This window comes from Lytechinus variegatus, chromosome 18, assembly GCF_018143015.1.
Source record: "Lytechinus variegatus isolate NC3 chromosome 18, Lvar_3.0, whole genome shotgun sequence".
NCBI classification, from domain to species: Eukaryota; Metazoa; Echinodermata; class Echinoidea; order Temnopleuroida; family Toxopneustidae; genus Lytechinus; species Lytechinus variegatus.
The window spans coordinates 1,622,150-1,638,473 of NC_054757.1; the positions used below are offsets into that span (position 1 = coordinate 1,622,150).

At 36.5% G+C, this 16,324-nt stretch overlaps 1 protein-coding gene across 2 annotated transcripts; it reads right to left on the reverse strand.

The window, feature by feature from the left end:
- Positions 1-842: 842 nt before the first annotated feature.
- On the reverse strand, positions 843-16,284 carry LOC121431992 (tetratricopeptide repeat protein 19, mitochondrial-like). 2 transcript variants are annotated; one of them, XM_041629797.1, is made up of 8 exons: positions 15,856-16,284; positions 14,427-14,515; positions 13,298-13,408; positions 11,337-11,494; positions 9,060-9,152; positions 8,240-8,405; positions 4,726-4,888; positions 843-1,264 (listed from the first exon to the last, which is right to left on the reverse strand). In XM_041629797.1, the coding sequence occupies exons 1-8, from the start codon at positions 16,217-16,219 to the stop codon at positions 1,152-1,154; spliced, it is 1,257 nt and encodes a 418-aa protein (XP_041485731.1). In that variant the 5' UTR covers positions 16,220-16,284; the 3' UTR covers positions 843-1,151. The 2 variants fall into 2 exon arrangements, with proteins under 2 accessions (XP_041485731.1, XP_041485732.1); XM_041629798.1 differs by having other exon boundaries at positions 9,060-9,149; positions 15,856-16,277.
- Positions 16,285-16,324: the final 40 nt, after the last annotated feature.

The following is a 16,324-nucleotide window of genomic DNA, read 5'->3' on the forward strand; positions in this document are numbered from 1 at the left end:
GAGATAAATAGCAAAGGGATGGAAAGTGAGAGAAAGAAAGAATTGGAGTGTGAGAGAAAGACTGGCAGGGCAAAAACAGTAAAACACAATAGAAATAGATAATTTTCCTTTTCTTAATGATTTAATAAAATCTGTTTTAATAAATTCAAATCTTATGATATAACTAAATGTAAACAAATGATTCAAAAGTAATCATCACTCAATAAAACTAGTCCATTTTGAATTGTAACCTAAAACATGTTTATAAAAATCTTCATCTAAAGTTTATTTGCAAGTCTGTTGGCACTTAATTTCTTGCTTCACATTTCATCTTGATAGCGGTAAAATGCCACTTGGTCTACTTTCATTTGGTCTCATGCTACCTAGCTTATTTGCCATTTAGTCCATCAACTTTCCATCTAATTTCCAGTGAGACCATACATGCCCATTTCATCTAATATTCACTGAGTCTATATTATATTAACTATTTATGAACCAAATTTTCATTTGAGAACTAGTGCAAAAAAAGTAAATAGATGAAGTGGAAATTAGACCTTGTAGGCATTAGACTAAATAACAGTCAAAGTCAGTATTAGACTAAGTGATGGTTGGCCCACATAGCAATCAAGACTAGACTGAGAGTACACCAAGTGGGTTTAGCCATGATGGTTATACAGTAGATGATCTGAGAATAAGACCATATGAAATGATGACGATCCACAGCATTTATATTGTGCCATGTATCTGTCAAAAACTTTCATAAGCACAGGCCAATCAAATTAGATTAATTACTACAGGGGCCCGTTGCAGAAAGAGTTGCGATCAAACGCAACAACAAAAAATCTTGCACAACTTGATTTTCAGCCAATGAAGCACCCGTAATCGGGACTTGCGCTTGATATTTTGACTTGCGTTTTAACGCAACTCTTTCTGCAACAGGTCCCTGATCTGATGAAATAAGTGCGTTTTGAGGCACAATTTAAAGAGTTCAATGCTGTCAAGTTTACAGGGCAAAGCACTAAGGTATGCAGCAATAGATGAAAAATAAGTGCCTCGATATGGAGAACTAGACCAAATTCTTTATCAAACCAAAGTTTTGTATCTTCCTTGTGGGTGTTGTGATAAGATGAAGTCTTTTATTCCAGGTAATACCAATGAGTAACTGGACGCTATCATAAAACTTTCTGGAGGTTAGCTCTGATGATAAGTACTGCTTCTCGGTCACCTTCTTTCTCTGCGAGCTTCAATGCTCTCTTGTAGATGGTTCTGGCTTCATCTTTCAAACCTAGTAACAAATGACATCAAATAAGCCTTGTTAGATTTTGGAGTCACAATTAAAGCTTAGCAACATTTTTCAGTGATCTTCCTGTACATGGCAAGAATAATATGCTGGAGGTCTCAAAAAGGACCCACTCTGTTATGCGCATACATTCGTAATTCCGAAGCTTCGTAATTCCGAAGGTTCGGTTATTCCGAAGGTTCGTATTTCCGAAGGTTCGTAATTCCGAAGGTTCGTAATTCCGAAGGTTCGTCAATCCGAAAACGAAATAAGGTTTGTAATTCCGAAGGTTCGTTAATCCGAAAACGAAATAAGGTTCGTAATTCCGAAGGTTCGTTAATCCGAAAACAAAATAAGGTTCGTAATTCCGAAGGTTCGTTAATCCGAAAACGAAATAAGGTTCGTAATTCCGAAGGTTCGTTAATCCGAAAACGAAATAAGGTTCGTTAATCCGAAAACGAAATAAGGTTCGTTAATCCGAAAACGAAATAAGGTTCGTTAATCCGAAAATTAAATAAGGTTCGTATTTCCGAAAATGAAAATAATTCATTTTGGTAACAAAAACGATGTTGTCATTACAAGATTACACGATATTATGCAATGATAGTAATAACGATTGATGATGTGTGTTGGGGCGAAAGCATGTATTTCATTAAGAATGGCGCCCTGATCAAGCATAGGCTAATTTCGATTTTATCTGAGCAATTGCTGCCTATAAGCAAATGGTTTAATTAAAGATGCAGGGGATCAAGTGTGTTGGAAGCGTGCGAGCAACCTCTAGATAATAGGATTTGTATTGGAGGGGATGTCATTTTTAATAACAGCTTCTGCTGGTAATAAAAATAAAAATAATACTAATAATGATCCTTGTGAGATGTTTAAAGCGCGAATCGCAAGCTGAAACTAGTAGACATGTCATGTAACAAGACGTGAAGTGAGCATTCGGAGCATTTTTTGTAATCGTGAGAAAGATGTGTATCTTTCTAAAGAATTAATGCGAGGGCAAGTTGTAATTTGTTTATATACTGACCTGGGGCCCGTTGCATGAAACTTTTTACCTGAGAAAACTCAGGTTGTTTTTACAGGAGTTTTTGCCCTGTGCTAAAGTAATTGGCGGAAATCAGACTAACCTTAGTTTTCAGTTTTTACCAGAGTTTTCTCAGGTAAAAAGTTTTATGCAACAGGCTTCAGAAAGTAATCTTTTAAGGACTGCATTTAGTGACTCATGAATAGAATATATATCTCACGAGCTAAATAATGAGAGCGCGAACCGCAAGCTTAAAATTTGTGATATTCCAACCTGAAAACTGGACATTTCATACTTCTTTTTTGTAACCAGGAATAGAATGAGTTCCTCAATAAACAATACCTGATGCGAGCGAGAAACGTGGGCTAACCTGAAAACTGGACATTCTATAGCATTCTTGTAAAAAAATAATAATAGCTGGGAGAATAGTTTTCAGAACTGAAGTGGCTTCCCTGGGTAAATGATATCTTTATCAATATCATCATTCTAGGCCCAAATGAAATTTCCAAAAGTTTGAGCACGTGATTCGCTCGCGACATCTCACAAGGATGCCCTTTTCACAGTATTGACCAAAAAGGTGAATTTTCAGATTTGACTTTCCCCCCAACCGCTTGCTCTCTACGCTCGCAGAAATGAAACGTAAATATATAACTTTAGCATGTTTAGTGATCACTTAAAAAATTGTGCTCAATTTAGTTACTACAAAAACACACAACCTCTTTACACAGATGATAATCTAATGATGAAAATATCCGTTTGCACCAAATTGGCCCGTTTTTTTTACTTTGCCCCCCCCCCAAAAAAAAAATACGTTCCGCCGCCATTGGCTAAAACACGCATCGTCTTCATGGCTAACTGCAAAAAGTTCTTAAAATGTCCCCTTTAGATCAGATCAGAGCTTATCAGAGCTTTTGTTACCAAAATGAATTATTTTCATTTCCGGAAATACGAACCTTATTTAATTTTCGGATTAACGAACCTTATTTCGTTTTCGGATTAACGAACCTTATTTCGTTTTCGGATTAACGAACCTTATTTCGTTTTCGGATTAACGAACCTTCGGAATTACGAACCTTATTTCGTTTTCGGATTAACGAACCTTCGGAAAAACGAACCTTATTTCGTTTTCGGATCAACGAACCTTCGGAATAACGAACCTTTTTTCGTTTTCGGATTAACGAACCTTCGGAACAACGAACCTTATTTCGTTTTCGGATTAACGAACCTTCGGAACAACGAACCTTATTTCGTTTTCGGATTATCGAACCTTCGGAATAACGAATCGTCGGAATTACGCCACAAATGTTCGGATTAACGAACCCTTTTTCGTTTTCGGATTAACGAACATCGAGGTATAGGCAATTTACGTGTTTCGGAATTACGAACCTTCGGAATAAAGAACCGTCGGAATTACGAAGCTTCGGAAATACGAAGTGTAACCCTGTTATGTACTATCCAAGAACTTTTGAAAAGAAATGCCAGCTGTATTGTACATACCAAAATGAATGTAATGTACATGCTTGCCTAGTAATCTACATGCCAATTTAATGTACATACCAATGTAATGTACATGCTTGCCTAGTAATCTACGTGCCATTCCATGACAAAAGAACAATCGATGGATACCTGAATGGGATACCATTGACTATAGAAAGAATGTCTCTGCTCAGAACTTCCAAGCCACTTCACTACCTAGCAGCCAAGCAGAGAGCATCTCCCTAAAGTCTCAGGTAAAGCCTATATGTTTATGTGTACTTGAGATATTTAACAGATTCAAGGTTGCATAGTCATGTATATTTATGATGTCAAACACTGGCTCATAGCAACCATCCTTCCTGTGGGGAATCTACAGGAAGGACTATGGTATGCCAATGCTGTACATAGCACACACTTTAAAAAATCATTAAACTATCACTCTTGTGACCAAAATTACTAATTCCTTACAGTTGCAATTTATATTTCATTAGTAACTTGGGAATAATTTTTGTATTCACCAGAGCGCTCAAAAACTTGAATTTTGGGCATATTTTTGTGTACACCCTTTATTGGTGGAAAGTAATATATGGCAAGAAAATTTTCATTTTTCAATCTGTGTTTTTAATTAAGAAAAAATAACTTAAAGAATTAAATTTACATAAGAGCCAAGTTATATGATGAATAGCTGTAATAAAAGCTGACAGTGTATGAAAATCAAGCATTTGTCCCATAGAAAAAGACAAAATAAGCCAAACATTGCCACCCTTATTTTGACACACATGGATATGTAACTGAAAAAAAGGTTATATACGGTAATAACCTTGTTCATTGAATGAGTGGTGTCAAGGGGTAAATATCATGTCATGATTCATAATGAACTTATGCCTGTAGAATCTTTTCCTAGCCAAAGGCCATGATCTTGATTCAGAAAATACAAGAAGGGTAAGTTTGAACTCATATTCACCTTTATGCATCTTGATAGAGGCGAGATTACAAAGGATGGTGGGTAATACTGCTGGGGATGACTTCTCGGCCAACTCTACTGCTCGTTGAACATGCTCAATTGCATCGTCCCTGTTCCCTCTCATATCACAGATTGTCCCCAAGTCATTCAGCAAGACAACTGTCTGTGGGGAGCAATACATTGATATGTATATTCAGGAATGATGAGTGAGAGGGTATGGTCAATGGAGGTAGGATAGAATAAACTTTGTCATGTATTACTTTGATACATGCTGTCAACATTTTAAATGAGCTGGCTTCCATCAGCCATTATATTGGATACAAAACTATGTATTTAAAACTTTATTCTAATTATTTACCCATTGTTACCCACTTTCATTTCTCCTTATACTCTGAATACGACACTAATTCAAAATCTCGATATCCTCAAGTCAAAATTTATCCAATCCATTTCACTTACATCATAAATCCTTCCAATCCGCTTTCTCGTATACTATATCTTAAGCAAATTTTGAAACTTCTGCAATTACTTATATTTGAAAATATTCTGTTGATTCATATTAACCCCTAAAGTATTAATGATAGTATATTTTTTCATGCTTTGTGTATTTTCATAATTCTATTTTGATACTGTTATGTTTTATGTTGTTTTTTATGTAAAAGTTCTGTACAATTCAGCTCTTGCTGCGAACAGTCTTTAAATAAAATACCACTATTATATTACTTCCCAAAGGGATACCAGCATTAACAGAAGTTTATGAGATAATTTTGCTAAAATGATCAAAGACTAATTTTCAACTGAATACAGGATCTTAGTCACCAACTGATGTCATACATGAACGTGAGAGGATTTCAAACCACAAAAAATAAAGCCCTAAAAGAGTAATCAATAAATATTTGTTGTGTAATGAAAAATGTTTACACAAATTATATGAATGCAGAAGAAAACAATATATCAAATCAATTCAAATCAAATCAAAAGAATAGGTATCATTCAAGAAAAAGTAAAAATAAAATAATAATAATAATAATAATAATGTACATTTATATAGCGCTGATTACAATAGTTTCTAAGCGCTTAACATTTATATCTTAAAGCAATACAAGTATAAGAATTATTAAGAGCATAATGAATTATATCATTATTACATTAAATTACATTACGTTAAATTACATTGCAAGACATTATAATAAACAAAGAAAACAGATGGGTGACATGGAATTAGTGAATCGAACTACAGTCCATTGAATAGATATGTTTTGAGTCTGATCTTGAAGGTGTCTACAGAAGGAGAATCACGGATTATCACTGGGAGATCGTTCCAAAGCTTGGGGGCACACACACAGAAAGCACGGTCACCGTAGCGTGTCTTAGTGCGTGGACCTGGTGCTAGCTGTAGGTGAATTGATGTTGATGAACGGAGCCGGATGGAAGTGGTCTGAGTCTTGGGCTGGATGAGTTCTTTGATGTATGATGGTGCGAGTCCATTGAAAGCCTTGTATGTTAGAAGAAGAACCTTGAACTGAATACGTTGTGGAATAGGAAGCCAGTGAAGTGAACGAAGAATAGGAGTAATGTGCTCGTGCTTTCTTGTGCGTGTGATTAGACGTGCGGCTGTGTTCTGGATGTGCTGGAGTTTAGACAAGTGAGATGCAGGCAAGTTGATCAAGAGACTATTACAATAGTCAATCTGCGAAGTAACAAATGCATTGACCAGTCTCTCAGTGGAATTCTTGTCAAGGTACTTTCGGAGTTTCCCTATTCTATGGATGCCGAATGAAGCAGCTCTGCAGATCTTCTGGATATGTTGTTTCATGCAGAGTTTACCGTCCACTATAACCCCAAGGTCCTTAGAGCATTCAGATGGCTTGACTACAGCCCCATCAACTTCAAACTTTGGGAGCTCTGATGACCTGCGGAATGAAGATGTGACATGGATAAGTTCAGTCTTGGTACCATTGAACTTCAGATGATTTCTAGTAGCCCAGGATTTCACAGAAGATATACACTCTTCTAGTTTTAACATCCCACTTGCAACCTCACTAGACTTTAAGATGACATATAACTGTGTATCATCAGCATACATGATGTGCTGAATGTCTTGGTGAGCATTGATGACATCAGTCAGAGGTCCGGTGTACAATATGAAGTCGAGTGGTCCCATGACGGACCCTTGCGGTACTCCACATGGAAGGGGAAATGGGTTCGACTGCACATTGTTGATAGCTACAAACTGCGTTCGATCTTCTAGGTAAGAACTGAGCCACTGCAGGACCATTCCGTCAAAACCGTATCTGCAATGGAAGCGCTGTAGCATTGTGGTGTGGTCGATCGTGTCGAATGCTGCAGAGAAGTCCAACAGGATCAGAACAGCCTCATGTCCTTTATCTATAGCTAGCAGCAGATCATTAGTGACTTTTAGGAGGGCTGTTTCAGTGGAGTGGCATGGGCGGTAAGCGGACTGCATTGCAGGAAATAGGCTATTATCGTCAAGATGTGACCTCATTCGGGCAGCAACAATCCTCTCAAGGACCTTACCGATAAAAGGCAAGTTCGCAATGGGACGGTAATGATTGAAGTCATTGCGATCCAATGATGTTTTTTTCAGGAGAGGAAAGACATGCGATTGTTTGAATGCTGCCGGTACTTCTCCGGAAGACAAAGAGTGATTTATAAGTCTGGTTATGAATGGAGCAAGCTCTTTGATGCAGTCCTTCACAAGATACGTTGGGATAGGATCTAGTAGACATGATTTCGAAGGGCTTTTGTGAATGCATAGAAAATTAAGGTGTTTTGTGATGTTGAAAACCTCTCATGCAGAATAACTGGAATATATTTTCAGTCTGAAAACATTTTGATCCATTATCCTCAAATATCCTATTCCTGTTAGAAATGTAAATGGAATATTACTGGCTGTATGTTTTGATTCACTTGGTCTATTTCTCTATGATGTAGTATAATATCATATGAGCTACATGTAAACCAGTTCTATTATCAATTTGGTCTTAAATGCCATTCGGTCTACAACCAAATTTAGTCAAATACCCACTGAGTCTAAAGTCCAGTGGTCTATTCCACTTCGTTTCATTTTTTGAATAGCCTGTGGTTAAGTCGCTGCCCAGCAAGCAGTAGATGACAGGTTCGAATCCCACTGGTTCCAATTTTTTCTGACTTATGATTTTCATTACAAATCGAGCATGTGATCTTAAACACATAGGAGTAATGCCGAAAATTTGTTTACATATCACTTCTTATTTTGTCAAATGAAAATTTTTATTCTCAAGCAGTTTGTCTAATCACGTAGACAAAGGGTTTTAGACCAAGTTGATATTAGGCGGAATGGGTATAGCCTAATTGGAGATTAGAAAAGATGGTAAATGAGCTGAATGGCAATTAGACCAAATGTTTTGTAGATGAAGTAGGATTACACCAGGTTGGATGAGACTTAAGAGAAGTAGACGAAGTGGGAGTAGACCAAGTGGCAATGTATTCATGACCTAACAAGCATAATTACCTGGGGATGTGGAGAGCCATCCACCTGAAGGTCACTTTCACATATCTCTAGGGCCCTCTTATACAACCTCTCTGCATCAGCTAATCTGTTGGTTGCACCAAGAAACCGAGCGTAGGCGTCCAGACACATACCTAACAAGGATTTCAGGTTCATTATCTTGTCATGACTGTGGAGTAAATGTAGAATAACAACAAAGGGTGATATTCTGATGATTAAACTTAGATTTCACACTAGTCTAAACTAGAATTTTAAACCACATTTTTGCGGAATGCTCAGAGTTCTTTCAAATATTTCTTCCATGTTTGTGGCAATTGCAATGTATCAATTCAATTCAGTACAATTTATTATATTTTTGCCTCTTCCCATTTCACAACTCAATTTCTGGATGAATTTTTGCAGCAGGATGAAATACTTTCTAATTGGTGAATAAGTTGACAACTGGCACTCCATAAAAGAGTGGTCTAATAGCACATGGGCTACATCCATTTGGTCTACTAGTATTTGTTATTTGGTCTACAGTATGCTTGATCTAATAACTGTAATGTATAGTTTCATCTTTGCCGATTTATCATTTTGTACTTCTTCTAATGAAAATTTGGTTCTTAAACAGCTCATCTAAACATATAAACTAAGTCATGTTAGACCAAGTGATATTAAATGAAAATGGGTATGGCCTAAATGGGAATATGACAATGTTAACATGAAGTGGTAATTCGACCAAATGAGATTAGCCCATCTGGTTTAAGACCTAATGGGAAGTAGCCAATTTGGGTGTAGACCAATTGGCAAATTTACCATAAGATGTACCAAGAGGAATTACCATTCTACTGAGGAATCATCAGGTGTGTCTTTGAGTAGTTTCTCTGATGTGTCGATGCACCATTTGAATCCTACATCTGCTTCATCATTTCTTCTTGTGGAATGCGAACGAGATAAGAATCTCATGATAAAAATCAACTCATAAAAAGTAACTTATATTCACACCTGAAATGTATCCTGCTGGATTAAGTTTAAGGCAGTGTTTAAAGGTCAAGTCCACCTCAGAAAAATGTTGATTTGAATCAATAGAGAAAAATCAGACAAGCACAATGCTGAAAATTTCATCATAATCGGATGTAAAAGAAGAAACTTATGACATTTCAAAGTTTCGCTTATTTTTAACAAATTAGTTATATGAACGAGCCAGTTACATCCAAATGAGAGAGTCGATGATGTCACTCACTCACTATTTTTGTTTTTTATTGTTTTAATTATACAATATTTCAATTTTTACGAATTTGACGATTAGGACCTCCTTGCCTGAAGCACAAAATGTTAAAATAATGGAATTCCATGTGTTCAGGGAGGAATGAAACTTAATTTCACATGACAATGACGAGAAAATAAAAATATTTCATATAATAAAATACAAAATAGTGAGTGGGTGATGTCATCACTTCCTCATTTGCATACCGGCCGAGATGTGCATATAACTAGAGTCAAAAGGGGCCTAAGCTTTCGATCCTAGCAGAATCTTCTTCGGAGGCAAAATGACAAACATATAAAGTGGAACAACCATAATATAGACCACAGACATTCAAAAGCAACACTAGAAACAAGGAGACAAAAGGAGCATTAGTGAGAAGAGATGACCAATCAGGTTAATGAAGGAGATGAAAGGAAAGGAGTATGCAGACACAAAGGGAAGTTAGTGTAAGTAAGGCCAAAGAAAGACCTCAAGCTGAGAGGGATTAAGATATGAGGCAGGCAACATCAAACAGGATCTAGAACAAAACAGTGATAGAGGGTGTGAGGAAGAGATGAATGACAATAGAAGTAGTGAGAGGTGGGTCAAACAGGTAACAAAGAAAGGCATAATAAACTGGTCAACTGGTGCATAAGAGTGGGGAAAAAGGGAAAGAATGGGGAACAACTGATAATGTGCAAAAGACATAAGTATGTATGTTAGAGCATTAAACAAACTAAGAGAAGAAAGTAAGTGTAAAAATAAATCTGTAAGTATAAAATTATATAAATATATCCAAAAACGAAAAATATATAAAGACAAATGGTGTAACTGATATTGTAATCTGCTGGGTGTGAGGGGGGGGGGGGGGGGGGGGGGAACAGAGAAAACACCTGTATATATGGAAGGGAAGCAAATATCCTAAAAGGGTAAAAGCAAAAAAAGAAGCTGATGCTGTATGGGAAAGGGGGTGTATTAAGAAATAAACCATAGTAAATATGAAAATAAGCAAAATAATCCGCTGAAGGAAATCACGCCAACCTTTTGTGAAACATCCTCTAGATACAATTCTAAAATTTGCATTAAGAAGTTGTGAGTAAACCAATCCATTTGTTTGATACTGTCAGTACATAGAAACTTTGCCAAGACGAATCATTTTTGGTCAATTCATCATCTTTTTAGAAATTGAAAAAGGAACACTGAGTCGAGTCATTTTTGTCCTTTCATATTTCACATGGATAGTAAGCCCCAAACTATGATGTCTTAGTTGCAGTTTAATTCCCTCCCCTTCCCCTCCCTCCCTTTTCAATACATCATTAATAATTCCTTTTTTATAATAATAATTCCTTCTTATTAAGCACTTTTCCAAAAGTTACAAAGCGCTGTACAAATGACAAAACAAATAGAATCGGTAAAAAACTTGAAACAAAACTACACAAAATGAAATACTACCTGCAATATATTAAACATGTTAAAAAAATGAGATTTCAGCATCTTCTTAAACACATCAGTAGAAGAACATTGTCTAAGTTTATGGGGTAATCTATTCCAATATTTGGGGGCAAACACAGAAAATGACCTATCACCTACTAATTTGAATGTCTGGGGGATGTGAAGAGGGATATGTGATGATGACCGAGTGTGGTACATTGATTGGCGAACTGTTAGGAGGTTTGGCAGGTATGATGGAGCTTAAGACATTTGAATGTGATAGTCCATCTATCTAATCTATATCTATCTTTCTGTTCATACAATTATCTGTCTATGGTTTGCCAGCTAGGTAAGCTGGTGGGAATACCAATTTTATTCCTATCTGTGATAAAACTTTGTTCGTTTCCAATTTGTCCAGTTCTTGACCTTTTCATAACTTACCTTCCCATGCGTTCATAGATCCTTGAGAGCTTCAAGGAGATCTCCACTACTCCTGGATCTTCCTGCTGGATCCCTGAGCTCAACAGGAGCTTCAGTGTCTCCTTGAAGAGATTCTCCGCCTTCATCAACCGACCATGCCTCATGTTGAAGTTAGCCATCTAAAAAGAAGACAGAAATGACATTACAATTCCATTTATGATATTGCAGCTCAGGCAAATATAAACAAAGGAATGCAGATCTAAATAAATAAACAAAGAAGTGATATTGAATACATATACATTACAGACATTCCAATACAATACAATACAATACATTACATGAACATACATAGAAAGTTGGATAAAATACAAAAATAAATAAACACATAAACTGGAAATAATAAACTTTAGTGGAATGGAATCAAAGAGATGATAAAATTTGATTTTGGACCAAAGAGATGGTCAACATTCTTGCATGAAGTCATGCATGACTTAATAATAATAATAATGAAGTATTTGTATAGCATGTATATCCATCTCAGTAGGTGCTAAAGGTGCTCCTATATTACCCCGGCTAAGCTCGGCAACCGATTCCAGTACTCACAGGTTGAGGAACTACTTCCTGCCGGTACTCATGTACCTAACCTGGGTTGAATGCAGTACATTGTGGACAGATTTCTTGCTGAAGCAAATTACGCCATAGTTTGGATTTGAACCTGCTAATCGCTGGGCCACAATGCTCCACACTTAAATACCAACAGCTTTATGGAATACCACGATTTAGCTCTAGCCTGACTAGATACAACCATTTAGATGACCTACCATCGTGTACAAATAGTATGGTCATTATAAAATGGCCTTGTATCCAACCAAGATGGATACACCACTGACACCAGACTGGAGATAATTTTAAGGATGAAGCATTATACAATAATGATATGTACATTTGTTATGCGCTGGTATCCATCATGAGTACATACTGAAGGCACGGTAAAAAAAGGAAATACAAACATATCAAAGGCTTGTCTGAATGGTGACAAGACATTCACAACTGCGACATTTGCTCCGGTCTTAATATCTCAGAGGGTACAGAGTTAGGATTGTAATAAGAGTTTTTAATTCAGAATAATAGGGTAGAAAGGACTAGGGTTCATTTTATTTTGGAGGTTATTATGCTTGGTTCAGAAGTTAGAATGCAGATTTTCCATGGAGCAATTATCATAAAACCGTCTGAATGGCCAGATTTTTAGTGATTATTGTAGATGCCGAGTGAAAGTACTACAGATGTCTGTTATTTTGGAGGAATAACAGATTTAACATCGATTTTCAAATCAACTAACTTTATAATTGCCTTCATTAAAGAGATAGTCCAGGCTGTAAATATTTATATCTAAATAAATAGAGTGAAATTCACAGAGCAAAATGCTGAAAAAATTTCATCAAAATCGGATAACAAATAACGAAGCTTTTGAATTTTAAAATTTAAACATTTTGTGAAAACAGTTGCACATCATCATAGGTTGGCTGATGATGTCATATCCCCACTTTCCTTTTTCTTATGTTATTACATGAAATCATAAATGTTTATTTTTTTTAAACATGAGTAAATGATGTGTCTCCATTATGATGAAATAAGTTGCAGCAATGAATAACTAATGCACTTAATCAGTTGTCAACCCAATTGTTTGAGTTCTTGGTAGAAAATTTTTGATTAAACCTAATTACATATAATAAAATACAAAAGAATAAGTGGGGATATGACATTATCACCCCATCTAATGAATATTCATAAACTAAAGACATGCCTAGAAATCTTTCACTGAAATAATGCAAATCTTTAAAATTCAATAACTTTGTTATTTGTTATCCGATTTTGATCAAATTTTCAGCATTTTGCTCTGTGGATTTTACTCCATTTATTGAGATATAAACATTTCCAGCCTGGACTATCCCTTTCAGCCACCATCAGTGACAAACACTCACCTGATCATATGTATAGAGTAAAGCTTGTGAGTTCTTCTCCTTCTCACACATAACAGTCGCCTGATGGTAGAACTTGTCTGCATCTCCCAATCTATTCTCCCTCTCTGCTATCTGTATGGGATATAAATGATAATAATCAGAAGGCCTTTGAACAGTTCAATTTATATCCTACATAAATTAAATCTTGTATGCCGATTGGTTTGAATAGCATCATGTGACCAAATATATTTTCACTATTTTGCGATGATGTTGAAAATGAAACACCCACAGAAGAAAATTTACTATTCCGTGATGTCAATCATGGAATAGTGCACTATTGACGTCACTGCGCATCGCGCGCAGGCACAAATCCGCGTTCCGCTATTAAAGCGCAGTGCGTTATATTTTGATTCAGATTTAAAATGGATGAACTACGAGTAAAAGAACTAGATTATCAAGATCTATTTTTCTACCTAATTAATCATAGGATATAAAACAAATATAGGCCTTTATTTCAAAAGTATAGAGGGTAATATTCATTGTCAGTTGTACTGGCAAAATTAATATTTCTATACTAAAATAGTAATGCCAGTTCAACCTCGGACAAATAATTCTTGTTACTTACTCAAAGCCCGGTATATTTGGATAATGTCTAGATATGAAGTGTAATCTTTTTTAAGGCACACTATTATTATTACCCAGGTTTTAGCTAAACTGCCGTTTCCAGTGCTGTGCATTCAAGAAATTAATCAAGCAGGGAAAAAATCACCTGGATTTGGTGCGGCACAAAGTGGGTCAAGTTATTGCTGAAGGAACCTATGACCCCAGGGTGGGGGGAGGGGACACTCACATGTACATTGGCGGTACCTCCCTTTTTTCAGTCCTCTAAATGAAAAAAAGTTCTATTCAAAAGCTGCCCCGGCCCGCTTGCAAGACCCTCGTTACTCCCCAGCCCCGCCAAAATTGTCGAGTACGAGCACTGCATGTGAGAGTTGCACGCACAGCTTCACAACTCCCTCCCTCGAAGATGAAAGGTGCATAAATTGGAATGGCCTATGGAAGTCAACTTAAACATCTTTAATTCTTCAACTGACTTATCACTTCGCAGTTACATGTGCTACAATAAAATGTAAATTGAGATGAGTCTTACCACTGCTCTTGCAATCATCATTTCTATTGTCTCTTTTTTGTCTTCCTTCCAAAAGCTGAACAATAAACTGGCAGAGCACAGGGCAAAACCTGAAAAAAGTACAAGAATATCACAATATCTATACATCAAAGAGATGTCAATGTCTCTTGAGTGTAGACATCAAGCCTTCATTATTACAATTCTAGAGATGTAGAAGAACATAAAGGTACTCTAGGATATATTACAACCTTAGACATCTCAGAAAACATATATTTTTTAAAGCCCTCCAAAGGCTTTTTTATATTGAGTCAAATAATTTTATTACACAATCAATAAATGAACTCAAAACAAAAACAAAACTGAACATTTCTCTAAGTAAATAAAGAATGAAGTGATATCCATTCCATGATTTGTAGACAACTGGGTGAACATTTTATGTTTCCAAGCAATCTAGGAAACTTCATAATGCATTTCTTGCAAAGAGTGAGTGAGCCTTCCCAGTAAACTTCCATTGTAACTCACAGACTGCATATCCTCCATTCTTTTTTTTATAACGTGGGGGCACATATGGAAGCCTTTCAAAACTTTCTTTTTAATGTGAAGAGTTCCTTATAAACAAGTTAAATTAAAGCAATAAAATGAAAGGTGACCTCAAATCATTATCATGGTTATACATTTTTAGTTGACAAAACTTTCCATGAGTCACCAAACTTCAACTAAGAAAACTAATGGAATTTGCTAAAAATTTAATTACACTACAGGGTATACCAAATGCAGGCAGAACAGTTCAGTTTAGGTACCACCCCTGGTGAAGAAATGGAACTCACGTTAGGGCCTGAGCTAAGTTTGTTACTGTAGACCTTATCTGTTATCATTAATTATCGAACAACATTATCATATTTGACCTAAATTAACTGCTGCGTTAACGAACATTATCAACTCTAGGCCTACACTAACCCAGGAGCTCATGTATTTACCCATACTGACGGGACAAGGGTAGATTATGGTCAAAATATCTAGCAAGATAAATTATGAAAACAGAAATTATGCACTTACCACGATTATATGGATGAAGGTCTATCGAGTGGCAGTTTTCCTGACATCTGGGCACAGACTGGAACCTCAAAAAACGAAAAGTTCTCTCCTTCTACCCCCGTTTCGATCGGCCATTTTGTTACAATTCATAACAAAAATGGCCGATCGAGACGGGGTAGAAGAAGAAAACTTTTCGTTTTTTGAGGTTCCAGTCTGTGCCCAGATGTGAGAAAAACTGCCACTCGATAGACCATCATCCATATAATCGTGGTAAGTGCTTGATTTCTGTTTTAAAAATATTTTTTCGGAGATTTTGACCATACTTCACGCTTGTCAGGTGAGTATGCCAAATTGTCGTAAGATCCTGGGGCTTCTACAAATCATAGATAGTATGATCTAGCCATTCTAGGCCTACCTCCTATTCCAAGTGCCAATGAGCAGTTTCCGTTACTTTTCCCCTGAGAATAATCAAAAGATCGACGACCCCGTGCTTGGAGATTTTGGAAATGCGAGGCCGTACAAAAGGCAGCGGTGACTCGCCGAACACTTCCCCGAAAGTTTCGGCTAGACGATTGACCAATTTCCGGTGGGAACAGCGGAGGTGGATAACATACATGTCTTTCGCAGTTTCTAGCCATCAATTCACAGTTTTTACTGTACAATGGCTTCCAAATAAAACCATGCTTACGAAAATGAAATGGTTTTGGCGAATTAACTCCAACTTCATGAGATATTCGGAGAAATCTTTTAGCTAGAAATTGTTCCAAGGGCGCAGCCATCTTGATTCTGTCAAAGTTTCATAAAATAATTCTGAGCTTAACTTTTTAAAAGCCTATTTTCTCGTGACACTTTTGGATAAAAATTATATGATAAGAATGTAAGAT